This window comes from Xyrauchen texanus, chromosome 21, assembly GCF_025860055.1.
Source record: "Xyrauchen texanus isolate HMW12.3.18 chromosome 21, RBS_HiC_50CHRs, whole genome shotgun sequence".
NCBI classification, from domain to species: Eukaryota; Metazoa; Chordata; class Actinopteri; order Cypriniformes; family Catostomidae; genus Xyrauchen; species Xyrauchen texanus.
Window position 1 is genome coordinate 21,011,926 of NC_068296.1, and position 15,058 is coordinate 21,026,983.

General features: G+C 36.1%; 1 protein-coding gene across 2 annotated transcripts in view; it reads right to left on the minus strand.

Moving 5' to 3' along the window:
* Nucleotides 1-15,058, minus strand: part of LOC127661760 (rho family-interacting cell polarization regulator 1-like) — a 95,325-nt gene that overhangs the window by 61,933 nt on the left and 18,334 nt on the right. The window contains exon 1 of one of the 2 annotated variants that reach the window (XM_052152630.1): nt 4,867-5,027. The exons of the other annotated variant lie outside the window; for it this stretch is intronic. Within the exon in view, the coding sequence (XP_052008590.1) occupies nt 4,867-4,885 (19 nt within the window). The 5' untranslated portion in view covers nt 4,886-5,027. Of the gene's footprint in view, nt 1-4,866; nt 5,028-15,058 lie in introns of those variants that run through there. 2 annotated transcript variants of the gene reach the window in all.

Here is a 15,058-nt window from a genome sequence, read left to right on the forward strand (position 1 = left end):
CCTCAAGAATGGACACAGAGCAGCCGTATAACACTTTTCCTTGAGCAGAATATTGCACTACAGAATGCTACATTTGTTCAAAGGGGAAAGCCAGATAGAATTAGCGCACTCACGTGCATGGTTGCCAGATTGCACAAAATAAGTATAACATTAGGCGAATATTTCCAATTTGCGCAAGTATAAATCTGAAACTGGGGGTGTTTCGTCTCTTTTCTGGCAACCCTGAGCATATTAAATGCTTGTGGAGAGGCGTTACGTCCCAATGCAAGTTAACTTATCCAATGAAAAAGAAAAACGCTTTTACGATCAATGAGCCGCGGGCCACATTAAACCATGTGGGGGCCTGATCCATGTTGCCCATGTCTGCTTTAGCTGTTTGCGAGATTATCATTAAATCTGCCGTGGCAGTCCTAAATAGTCGATCACTTCAATATATCACTTCGCTGAAATATCTTCAATGGGAGAACCATGGCATTGCTCTTCCCCTGCTGTCCGCGACCCAGTCCAAATAGACAAGGTGAGAAACACTGCTTTAACTCACACAACACACACACACTCGTGTCAGGTCGCCTCACTTCTCTCTGACATTTTCTCCGCTGCATTTGTGTGTGTGTGTCGCAAGTTGACGTGTCTGACAGGCAAACAAGGAGGAAAGGAGTTGTGCACGCGCACGTGAGATTCTCCGTCCGGTTGCAATTTTTTCTTAATACCGTAGATAAGCAAATGTACATGGTATGATAACCGTCAATTTTCAAACCGTGGTATACCGTGAAACCGGTATACCGCTGCAACCCTGGTTTGAGCACAAACCATGAAAATGACATACCTGAACTTAAATGGTTGTATTTACTGGACACAGTTGTAGTATATTTTGAAAGATGACACTTTAAGCTGTATTTCCCAAGTTTCAGAATTTATGTATGTTGTTATTTTTTTAAGTTAGAGAAGCTGAAGTTTATAGTAATGGAAATATTTTGTGCTGAGAAATACAGAAATACAATGTTCTCAAAGCCACAAGTCTAAAGAAGTCATGATTCAAATTTGAAGATGATCTAACAAAAAAATGAGGTTCCTGCAAGCCTTTTTTCTCTGTAAAATCGATGATTGTAAATGATGTAAAATTAAGGCTCCACCTTTCAAGATGACACAAAATCTGACTGCATTGCGTGGCTATTCTGAATAAAACTACGCTGCATTTTTTAAAATAGACTTTGGAGACACGCTCATTTTGTTTATGAGACTCTAATATATAAGATAATATACATTTTTACACCATGAATGCTGCTCAGATTGCATAGTTTGTTGAAGAACGATGACGTAGGGTAAATCTTTCAGGCGAGATCTCATGTAAACAATGGAAAATATATCAATATTTCTCAGTTATCACTTTTAGGGACAAAAAGTGCTATTGGATGTTTTTCAATGAACGCTTGACATGGACAATTGACTCAAGTGTGGCAAACAGGATAAATCTGGCGATCATGTTTTCATAACAAATGTATGAAGTCCCGTTTTGATATTGCATGTTTTCATTTGTGCTCCTGGCACAAATAACAGAATTTCTGTTTCTGGAGCATTGCTATCATGAAACAGAGATTGGATATCAATGTTGAACCCTTAGACCTTTGAAAAGATGTATAATTTGTTAACATTATTATATTTATAGATGGTAAATTATATTGAAAAATTAAGCAGAGTGACGTCACTCCCGAGTGCGGGGAAAAAATATGCTTCCTGCTACCAGTCAACCAATCACAGAACTGTCGCGTGACGTAAGTGCACTGGCGCATTCACGTGAGAAGTCGGAAGCGTGCACTTTGTATACAACAGAGCAATGAACGTCACGGAAGAGCTAGTTCATTTCAAACAGCAATGCAGCGATTTAAAACAGCGATTAAAGTTAAAAACATTTTAATTATCGATTTGTTTTACACAAACCTTTTGATTTGCTTCAGAAGAAATTAAATGATCGTCTAGAGTCATGTGGGTTACTTTCATGCTGCCTAAATGTGCCTTCTGGACCATCAAACAGCCAGCAGCCTCACGGCATCCATTCACTTTTATTATATAGACAAACAGAGCTAAAATGTGCTTATAAAAATCTTAATTTCGATTCTGCTGAAGAAGGAAAGACATAAACATCTGGGATGGCTTAAAGGTGAGTAAATCATTCAATAATGATAATCTTTGGGTGAATAGATTTCTTAAAGTTAAATCAGCATGTTTTCAGAGCTGGTTTAATTGATACAACTTTCCTATATCAAAACATCTTGTCCACAGAGGCATTAAATCCAACACCAAGAATGTAATATTATGAAATGTCAAATGTTAGATACCAGATAGGCACAAAGAAATTGACTATGATTTAAATTTTCTGGGGCATACTGGTCACTTTTAGTGCTTTTTCAGCCCTGCCAAAAATGGGTTGCAGATCTGTTCTGGTCACAAGACAGCAGGAAAAAGACAATGCAAAATGCAAATGTAATGAAACGACTCATTTAATTGTCTATAGTTGGGATGGCAATATAGGCTTTGGTGCAAATTGATCTGTAACTTAGTAATATGGCTAATACTAACACAATATTAATTTAGCCCAGATTGCTACAAATGTTAAACTTTTGATACAATAAACTTTGTTTCTGTGTTGGATCTCCTCTTGATGCCCAATGTTGAATCTGGATGTGTAGAAAAAATAGAGGAGAATCACTGATCTACACATTGTGAGTGGTTGGGGATGAGCACCTGTAAAATAAACACAAGCTTTCCAGTGCTTTCCACCAACAGTCCGTGATGATAGCACATCCATTATGTTGGAGCCGGTAGCTCCTCTCTCGTGTACACATTCCAGTCATATCAGAGCTCACCAGGGCAGGGCCTGGTGTCTGTCAAACAAACACTACAGTCAGAGGGGACCTAATGCTCTCTGGGAAAAAGCAGAGAGAGCCAATCAGGTCCCAAAACAACAAAGCATTATATCTGTGGTTAATATTGCACATTTCCAACCCCACTTAGCACCCTGGCCCTCGTAAACTGACCCCTACCTAGGTAAAAACAAACAAAACAAAAAGCTGCAACTTCTTTGTGCAGCTGCTCATAAAAAAATATTAGCACATGTGATTAAAAGAGGAATATATGCAATTACAAGAATCAAATAATCAAAAGGTAATTATTGTAGTCTACCAATATGTATTTTTTTTAAATTGCCGATATGATATCTACAGAGCAGAGTGGACAATGGTCGATATAACACCTATAAATATCACATGCTTTCCACGATATCATCACTGCCTATCAATGACATTTTTTACACCTCGTTGAAAAAGTACCCACCTTTTGGTTCGTTTTTTATACTCTGGTTGCAAGTAAAAGAAGAGCATACAGTCGGCTGTATCTTGAAATATGTACTGTAAGATGCAGGTTCGTCATGTTACTCGGTACTTTAGTTTTGCATGATTTGGATATCCCACGAGTCATGATTTACTCCCAACTGCCAGGTTTAGGCAAAAAGCCAAAATGCATATCTATATATTTTAGATTTAGTTTTACTGACTGCAGACTCATCCAATTGTAATGTAGTGGTCTACTACTTCTAAGGTGATTGAAAGTCAACTTGCTTTGTGTGATAGATGTGATCTACACCCTACACTCTGGCATACATAATATTAATACAACCCCAGCTGCATCGATATGCGCATTGGCAAGGAGAAAATGACGATGTATCGGCATATCGATATTATGAACTCAGCCCTTAATATATATATATATATATATATATATATATATATATATATATATATATATATTCTATTTTTATACTTTTCTATTATTTGCAATAAATAACCATCTTAAGACAAATGTTTTTGTGAAACATCTTATGTCCCTAAGACCTTTTCACAGTACTGTATATTGGTTTACTTATTGGTTTATCAGCAGTAAATAATATTAATTTATGCCAACCATTGACTTTAAAAATATATCGAAGGCTGCTACTCGAAACTTTCTTCACCTCCAGGATGTGACAAACAAGCACCTTGAGAGTTAACAGTAGTCATGTGACTTTTCGAAATCTCTTAGCACTTAACATTTTCCCCACATGTTGTATCCTTCCTTCCATTTTTTGAGCCAAGTCCTGAAACCAGAAACTCACTCGGTTTCCCTTTTCCTCCCCTTCCAACAGCAAATCTTCTTTGGATTATATCAAGTTAAGAGATATCACTAATGACCCATTACCTTCAACACCCAGATGAAGTTCTCAGTAAAGTTTGGCCCAGCCTGTGGTCTGCAACTGTGAGGATAATCTAAATGAGTGTTTACAGTTTCTGCATCAACAGGCCTTAAGTAAACCAGAGGTACAGCCCAGGGGAGATCAGCTAAACTTACTGACCCCCCTGTGTGTTTGTTCTAGATGACCCTGAGGTCAAATTCACTGTCATTCCCTTCCAAGCTAACTTAAGGCCTGAGAAAACATACAAAACTCCTGGTGTGAGGAACTGCATCATGTATCTTTTCAGTACAATTCACTTAACTCCAGCTCGCCATGCCAGTGAGATCAAGTATCTATATCAAATACTTAAACTATGATTGTCAGCGAACTTGGCAAGTGACAACAAAATTATGCTAAGACTAGCCAATGTTGATGATTTTTAACTTTGAGCAAGAGAGAGCAAGGACAACATTTGAAAAAAGAAAAAGAAAAACTTGATAAACATACCCAAACCTGTCAGTCTTAACAACATGAGAACATTTCAGACCTTGCCTGAACAAAACTTCACTCTATTTGATGGAAAATACAAAGAGCATAGTTCACAAAAAAGCATAATTCTCTGAGTCTGACACTCTCACAGAAGTTTAAGAGTTACGAAGTACCTCTATATCCACTGTACATGTTTGGCAGTGTGGTCTTCTGATATATGAAGAATCAAAACAAGGTGTTTTCCACAGGCTTTTCAGAAACTCTTCAAAGCAAATTAGTAGTAGAAGGGGGAAACAAATCCCAGTTCCAGTTGTGGTGGCCTTCTCAGAGCCCTCATCTTCTAATCATACTCTCAGAGCACTGGTAGGAAGAGAAAAGGCTGCTGCCAGGAAATGGGAAGGACGTTGCCCTCCCCGCATCCCACTCAATCCCCTCCTTTTATTTCCTGTTTGCTTCCCTGTCTGACATCACACTCTTCCTGCCTCTCCCATTTCCAGTATTGGGTCTGCGCTTTGTTTCTTAATAGTAAAAAAACACACTATAGACTCATTTCAGATGTTTCAAGCTCTCCAACAGTTCAATGAAAGAACGAATCTGATGGTATCAGTGTATTTTACATATTTACGTGGCTCTTAATATGAAGTCATGGCAAATAGCAAAAAACAAGGAACTTGAACAGCGTCGTAACACATTTCAAAAGCTAAATCCCTTTTTCAAGCCTGTCATACCCTTAGGGGGGCTGTTATGCTCAAGTGAAGTGTGTACTTTCTGTGCCACTAGCAGCACTAATTAGGTCAACTAATGGCTCGAGTTTTGGGCGGGACTGTTCGAGTGATGGCCAAAGTGGGGGTGTGTCTCAAATTTGTTTGAAAACAACATTACAAGTCATCATTTGTTTCATAATGTTTCATAATATTTATCCTTTTGTTCTCAAACAAATGAAGAATCTCAAACAAATTTCAAACCAAAACTTTGGTCCTATTCTAGTGTTTAGTCACACATTCCAGGCAAATACAATCTTCCTGAAGTCATACTCCATGAGGTAAATCAGATCACTATCTAAAACAAAAACATGGCAGTAGAGTTTTGCCTTTGGCTACAGCACCCTCATCAAAGATTACTTTCTTTTAGGAAATTCCATGTTAGTCATTATAGTAAGGTGACTAGAATAACTAATTGCTATCTGGCCCATAATGGCCCAGACAATGAGGCCTGGATCTAAAGTGACATAAGCGGTGTCATATGTTATCGTTTTCAAATACATTTTCACAAGACTTGTCAAAATGTGAATTAGCTTAATCTACAGTGTCAAGAATAAGTATGCGAACCCTTTGGAATTAGCTGGGTTAATGCATTAATTGGTCATAAAATAAGATCTCATCTACATAAGTCACAGGTATAGACAAACACCATTGTTATATTTTATGTCTTTTTTGAACATCTCCCTTCAAACATTCACAGTCCTGTGGAAAATATAAGTGAACCTTTGGATTTAAAAACTGGTCTATACAGCAATAACCCAAACTAGGCCTTTTCAGTATCTGCATATTAGAACTACACAATGTTCAGAATGAATTTTGGATCATTCTTCCTTCCAGGACTGCTTTAGCTCAGCCATATTCTTAGGATGTCTGGTGTGAACAGCTCTCGAGGTCATTCCACAGCATTTCTACTAGGTTAAGGTCTGGGCTCTGACTGGGCCACTCCAAAAGATGGATTTTATTTTTTGAAGAAAAAGCAGCCCCAAATCTTTATGCTTCCTCCACCTTACTTCAACATTGGGATAATGTTTTCATGTTGGTATGTGCTGCTTGTTCTTCCCAAACATTTTCCCAGTAGCATTGTGGCATGTCAAGGTGGTCATTAGAAAACATTAGGCACGAAGCAATGTTTTTGTTGGAAATCAGAGGCTTCTTTTGTGGTGTCCTACCATGGACACCATCCCTGTTTAATGTTTTCCGTATAGTAAACTCACAAACAGAGATGTTAACCAGCTCCAATGATTCCTTCACAACTTAAGTGGTCACTCTAGGGTTCTTTTTTTTTCCTAATTCAGCATTCTGCAGTGTGCCCTTTGAGTAATCATGGCTCGACAGCCACTTCTAAGGAGAGTAGCCACAGTACTAAATCATCTCCATTTATGGACAGTTTGTTTAACTGTGGATAGATGAATTTCTAAGCTCTTCGAGGTAACTTTACAACCCTTTCCCACTTTCTGCGAAGTAACAATTCTTGATCGTAGGTCTTCTGAGATCTCTTTTTTGTAAAGCATGGTCCACATCAGCAGATGCTACTTGTAAATAGCAAACTACTAAAGTGCTTTATACAAGTCAAAGTGGCTCTAACCCACACCTTCAATCTCGTTTAACGATGCCAACTCCTGACTCTAATTAGCATTTGTTGATGTAATTTGCCTAGGAGTTCACATACCTTTTCCAACCTACACTGTGAATGTTTGAATGTATTCAATATATACAAGAACAATACAATTATTTGTGTGTTATTAGTTAAAAAATATAGTGTTTGTTCATTATTGTAACTTAGATGATCAAACCAGATTTTAAGACAAATGTATTCATAAATGAATGTAATTCCAAAGGGTTCACATACTTTTGCTTACCACTGTATGTAGGCCTTTGTCAAATATTTAATAACACAATGCTGCAGTGCCTGATACCACTGTGAACTTTAGACAAACTGTAAGCTAACAGGTCTCCTGCTTTTTTGCCTGAAAAAGCCATTTTGCGAAGTGGCATTTATTTATGTAAGTGTTATCAATGGAGTTGAGGCGAGCTTCTCTGTTTTGATGATGGAAAGAGTGTTCTGGAAATCTGTTCAATAACATAAAAATTACATCCTTTGAAATTGCGTTTGGTGACGCTAGTGGCACAGAAATTGCACACTACACCTTTAAAGACTTGCTGTGCCCTCTAAGCTAGGAAAATTGCACTGATGACAGTCAACGTAGGGCAAAATAGAACAACAACATATTATTAAATGGCAAAAATGAAAGATTGGAACAAACATCTATTTGATGTTAAATTGAGAATATGAATAAGAGGAAATGCTTGAGACAGGTAGCTCATATGACTGGTTTTTGTGAAGTAAACCTAGACTTTAAATCAAGTCATGATTTCCTCATTTGTGCTCATAAGCTGTCTAGATGTTTAGCTTAAATTCTTTGATTGCCTTTAATTGCCATATGTCAGCCACACAGTAAAGGTGAAGGGTTGCTGAATGTCTGTTTATGTTTTAATTAATTTGAGTTGATCTTTGATGTCTTGAAATGTGTATCCCCAGATCAAAGTGCATAACATTACAAATAATATCTGTTACTAACTTTTACTGAATATACTGTGACTACCTAGTCACAATATATTCAGAATGAGTTTGCTAGCAATACTTAAGCAAGACTGAGAACATTTAATGTGCTTTTTATTGGGGACAGCAAGCAGCATTTGAGTCTCAGGGAACAATGATTGGAGCATTAGCACTTTCACTTTTTCTTCATTTTCTTCGTGGTCCAGTTTCATGGCCTCATGTGGTTGATTTCCATTGGCTGCTTACCATATGAATTATTATTTGATTAGTGGAGCATCATACACTATGATATTGCCTCTATAGTCTGATCTAAGGAAGCAAATATGTTAGACATCCTCCGCCTATTGATCGTTTTACTATCTGTCCAGTTTGATTACATTTTTTCCTAAATAAATCACAATTCTGAATCATTGACTCACTACTTCCTTCAGTGTTTCCTGGCATCATATGTGCTAAAACTGTTACTCTAATGACTTTGTTCACAAATAGCATCAAAATGAACTTTTCAGGTAATGTTACTACTTCTCATTCAGGGAAATTGCCAAAGCTGATTTACCAGTAATTTTCTAACGGCTTGTGTGCCACATGACCTCTAAACAGAATATAGCAGTTTATTTTCTGTAAAAGATTGTATGTGGTTGATTAAGTTGATTATAGTGTCAATCAGCTGAAGTCGAGAAGTAGCGGCGATTAGTAGCATGTCACATTCATTGAGACTGGAGAAGGCATTTCTGTCAGCACCACATCACAGGCTGTTTTCTAGAGCTCTGATCGCTCAGTCAGAAGTAATGGAAAGACTGCTTCTAAGCAGTCACACAGCCTGTTTGTATGAATGTTTTTCCATGTTTGAATAATACTTGTCCAACCTTTATCATATACACACAGATAACAACAGACTCAAAGAGACACATGCAATGATTGAAAGTACAGTGTAGGCAGTGCTGGGTAGTAGATTACATGCAGTCTTGTTTACATAATCAGATTACAAAACCAAGTACTTGTAATTAGATTTTAAAATACTCGTAATCAGTTACTTTTTATAGCTTACATGATTACACATTAACAAGGCAATGGCATAAAAATGTTATTAATTTATTGATAATTTTCAAATCAATATCATCCTATTCTTACCCCAAAGCACAACAGTGTCTCCTTTTATGTTACAACAATAAGATAAGCACCTCAGCTAAGGAATAGGTGATGGACTATTATAAAAATATATATTTCTTACTACCTTACCAATTTGTGAGCTGCAAATTGAACTTGCTTTAAAGAATCTAGTGGATGCAATCTCTATGGGCCGAACCATTCTCTACGCAAGTACATAAACACAGACGCATCTTGCAACTCAAACTCGATTTCACCTTTTGCTGCATTCTGAAATGTGTCAGAATGCAATTCGTAACCCAACGCAAGTGCGCGTTGCATTCTCAGCATTGCTGCAATGGGCGCTATAGTGAGAAAATTGTGAACTGTCCGCTTCTAGGGTGAGTTTTCGATTTTAAATCAACTACTGTCATGGCTGAGAAAATAAGTGTAAGTCAGTACATTTATAGCAAATAACCTGAATAATGACATCCTGTTTAAAGGCACAGATGTTAGAAGGTAACTCTATTGCCCCCCTTGAGTACTGAGTCAAGTTATCAAAAATCTGTTTTTTGCATTGACATTATGGGGTAGGAGTGTAGATGTGATGAGATAAATATAAATAAAGTCACCCAAATAATGATTTTTTTTTATTACTTTCATTATTTACTCACCCTCATGTCATTCCAAACCTGTATACTGTTATTTTTACAAGGCACACAAAAAGACAATTTTGAAGTATCTCTATGCAGGTACTTTCTGACCTTCTGAGTGTGTTGAAGATAACCAGATCAGTCATAACAAATTATTCTTTTGAGCAACATGAGGGTAAATCAGGCACAGGGTAAAAAGGACAGTATTTTCATTTTTGGTTGAACTATTCTTTTAATACACACAATATGGTGCATACCTATTAGAACATGTGTCTCTGGATGAACTACTCAGCAGGACAGAGTATTATCTGTAACATGTAGATTTATAATTTCCTCATACAATATGTTTATTACACATTTCATGTTGTACGGTGAGCTTGACTGTGGTTTATCGCAACATGATGTCATTGACAGTGATACAAGTGAAATGGTGGCACAGATCATGCTCAGTCTGACTAGATGATAATAATAAACAAAGTGATTCTATGAATCTTTCGAGCTGTATAGTCATAATCTCACTCTTGGTCTTCCATGGATCACACTAACGAGCTCTGATCCTTTCAGGGTGTCACTAAATTGTCAATTCTGAATGTGCAAGAAAAGATAACATTTCAAAAGGAACTCACAAGGTCATAATCTAAGATTTTATTTTGTCTTTTGATAAAATTACAACGCTTTCAGATATTCAGGCACTTGGTTACATGCAGTTTGGGCAAGACTGAAAAATGTCATTAATTCTTAATTTTATCCGTCATTGGATGACACATTTATATTGTTTTTTTACAACTACTACAAGACACTAACAAATGACTAATGGCATTGTGGTTTTTGGCAAGTACCTTACCTTACCATGAGGTAAAGCCAGATGTTAAGGCTAAGAGTCATGTCCCAACTAGGTGCTTAGATTGATCCTACTATGAGTCACAGCAAGTGACACCTGGACCAACACACATGAACAGCAGGTGGAATATGCCCTCTGCATAGGGCTGCAAAATTATTTGAAATAAAATCAAAATCACGTTAGGACCTTGTGCGATTATTAAACTGCAAATTACTTCAAAAGTTTTCAAAGTTTATGCAAGTTGCTCTCCCCTGTCTGTATTGTGCATTATTACAGTGTTTTCAGGGCGGTTCTGAGCCTCACAACTCCATCTAGTGCTCAGAGTAACAGATATGATCTGATTTTGCGCTGAGCGTGTGATTTTTAAAGCGCTCCAGATTCAATCTAATTTCACTTTAGTGTAATTCCAAATATGTTTGCCTGCAACAAATACAAAAAAAGAGGAGAAGACCTTAAAATGAGGAGCACATTATACAAATGCTGTGAATTTGTACTCAGCTGCGCACAAACTCTTCATGCAGATGTCGGCAAAATAAAAGCTTGACTGTTCAGAACCGCATAGCAATGGTCTTAATTTTGTTCTTTATATGAGGACTCAAGTGTGAACTTTAAAAGTGTAGCCCAAGTTTTTTTTATTGGCAGTAGAACATGGGCAAAACATTATAAATTTTTTTTCAAAAGGAATAATATATACAATTTTTTTGTTGTTGTTCATCATATGGCACAAATATTGTTCAAATTGCAATATTTTCAAAATAATCGCAATATCGCTTTGTCCAAATCGTGCATCCCTATCTCTGGCGTTTGTCAGAGGTCCCATTTAAGTTTGTCTGGAAACATATTTGAATATAACCATTATTTAGCAGTTTTGGGACACAAATCATCCAATCAAAATAGCCTCTGAGATAGTTTTGTTATCCTCAATGCAATTAGCAAACAGAAGATTGACCCTTTTAGTGTTCTCTAGATCAGTAGATATTTTAAATGCCAAGGACCCCCAAATATGATGATCCCTTTGCAAGGACCCCCCGTTCATAAAATATATATAAAAAATAAATATAAATAATTAGCTATAAAACAAATATTCAAATTGTATTAAGTTTATAGTTTTTTTTTTCTTCCCATCTTATTTTCACTATAATTGTTTGTAAATAAATTTGTATAGCACTTTCACAATAAATACTATTCCAAAGCTGCTTTTCTGAGAATATGGCATACAACCACCAGTGAGCAGGCTAAAAGTGACAGCTAAATGTTCAAGAAATATTTTCTCACAAAGCTATAAGCTCATTTTTATTCTTAGTTAAAACTAGGGCTGTCAATATAGAATAAAATAATCATATATTTGCCTAATTAATTTGGCTTCACATCCCTCTGATGCAGTCTTTCTCTGACCTTGTTGACCACCATCTTCATCCTAATCTCTCTCAACAGCCACTGATTGAGAGTCAGCCAATAAGGCCCTTATTTCCTCGCCCGCCTGCCCGCCTGCCTGCAACATGACAATGAGGAAGTGAGGGAGGCAAGGGATAAAAAAAAAAATCTTTATTTATTGGCAATTTTAAAGAGTTGTTGTGGCTTATGTTGGAAGTGTGCTGTTGTTCCCCTGGCTCTGCATTCTCAGCGAAAGAGTGATTGTCCCTGCTAACTTGTGTTCTGATTGTTTTACATCAGCATGCCAAAAAATCCATACTTCCAATGTCTGAAAATAAACTTGTAATTTCCAAACAATAAAATTCAGGACAAGGACAAAAGATTTTAAAAGAGAAGGGCTTGGAATACCACAAGGATGAATAAATAATGACAAAATTTCCATTTTTGGGTGAAAAGCTGTTTCCACTGAAACTCCTGGAGGAAACAAATGAGAGTAATAGCTTTACAATTTTGAAAGACCAAATTTGTCTTGAGTTTCTTATGCACCGACAAAAATATTTCACTTTTCTCAGAAGCCAAGTTATTTTATAATCTTGCGTTGCATCTGAGTAATCACTTCATCCAATCCGTCCCGCATTTCTCTGGGTTATTTTTTAAACTGATGGATCCTCCATACCGTCTCCACACATGACTGAACCTGAACACAGGAAATGGTAAACTTCCATTACCTTAAAACAAACCATTCTAGTGAAGATTACGAAAAATCCTATGTTACATATTATCCTTTTCCCACACTGCACAGACCATGCTGGTACTGACAAAATAGAATGAGCTTGTAAGACAAGATGCAACAAGCTCAAAAAGCCATGGTATTCTGACCCTGATCTTGTGTGCAACGCCTTAAAATAATTTCCACCCCATTTTATAAAAACATACAGCTCTATCCGATAAGAAGTTGGTCAATGGTCCAGCAGATCATTCTAGCTGCAAGTGAACAGGCAAGTTTCAGGACCCCCATGAATACAAGACTTTCTGTTTAATCCCAAACTGGGCGTTAAGAGGCTTATGGGTCACTCTATGCTGTAGAATAAGTCAGCAAGTGGCCTCACCCAATATACTACAATACAGTGCCATAGAAAAGATCATGCTCTGATATATTTATAATATTCACACATTTCTACTTGATTCAATTACAAATCTTTCATTAAAATTTACAAATTTGTTCTATATAATACAAACCTTACATTTTCTTGATTACTGGGGTTTTCTCAAGCATCTCTATCAGTCTTCATATTAGAGATGAGTAGATGAAAAATAACATGGTCGACCAAAAATACTGGTTGACCAAAATGGGTTTTAAAATGGCCAATGTCAACACTGATAACTAGAGAGCAAGGTGGTCAATACCAATGTAAATTCAGAAAAGAAATTGAGAAAATTGAGTAAATTGAGCATAATCCATTGACAAGGCTTGATTCTAGAACTGCTACAAGGTAGAGTTTTTCTGTTAGTGTTGGTCATCATTTCTATTAACATTCTCACCATTTTAAAACACCTTTTATAATTTTTTGCAGTTCACTTCAAAAGTCCTGCAGTGTAACATATATTAATTGAAATATTAATGAAGGTAATAAAATAGGTGATTAGAAAAATGTTGTCTTAAATAGTTTTAGATCACACTTCTGTCTGCTTGACATGTCCTGTCAAGTACTCAGATTCAATCTAGAGTTTTTACTTCCTCCAACAGACCTCAACAGATGTCTACTTTGCAACAAAATTCCCCCACAAGTGTCATACATGTAGCTGGTGTTGCAATAATTCACTTGAAACACTGCTGCAATCCATCAAAAAATAGTATGGATTAGTGATGTCAAAAGAACCGGTACTTTGGTACCAAGTTGATACTAAAATAAAAAACAATACGTGTTTTTACAGTACCGGTAGTACCGAGCACTGACTCAATTTGGTCCCCGCATGCTGTCTGACTGACAGTAAATCTCACAAGCAAGAGTGATGTTGTACTGAATAGTAGATTTCACAAATGTTTTTATTTTTAAAGTGATGCTCTATTGTGCAGCACTTTATTTGTCAAAATAGGACAAATGCAGTATTTTTGAATATGTTGTGAGGATCTATACTAAAGCACTAAATTAAAAAAATTTATTGTTTTGTTGAAAAGTAACTGTTCTAATTTAATTCGATTTAAGTTTGGATTCATTTGATTAGACACAATTTTGATGATGAAATTGAATTAAACTTTAAAACATGGAATTCTGACTAAAATATATTGGAAAATTATATTAAGAAAAATAAATAAAACAGATTTTATAAGGTCTTACTTAAAAAACCTGAAGCAATTTATTATTTACATTGAAATGTAAAATTTTAATAGGCTAAAGGGGTTTGCTCAATAGCATATTACCTATCTTTTCTGTGATATCGAAATTGGTTTCGAGAATTGTGAAATTGACTACTGAAAACACTAGACTGGATGTTAATGATATTTCAAATACAACAGGGTGTGTCTCTGCATAGTGCTGTATTTGCTCTCTTTATGTCCACAAAGAAAGCATCAATGCATCTTTGCAAAATATATATATAATATTTAGATTTTGGACCCTATATATATATATAATGGTGTATTTTCATTGCATTAAAATGTTTTAATCTTGGACACAAGAACATATCACATTTATTGGATCACACAAACACTTAGGAGGGGTCACGATGGACAACTAGTCGATGGTTGACTAGTTTCAGTACAAACTGTTTTTGTTGTTGAGTGTTTGCGTGGTGAAACCCTCGCTAAGAAGTTTTTATAAATTCATTGACTTTTTAAATATATCAAAGAAATTTTATAAATATAATTGTATAAAATACGATTTCTGTTAATAAAAATGCCATCCCGTTTCAAAGAGATTTTGTCATGCTTTTGGACAGGGCCCTGCCAATCATAACTGTTGCTTAATAATAAATATTGTAGTGTAATATGTATCAGTTTATGAATAAAAACAAATTAATCAATCCTCAATACTGTTTTATTTTTCTTCAGAAGAATATTGTGCTCTACTCATGTGTAAGCTTTTCTTT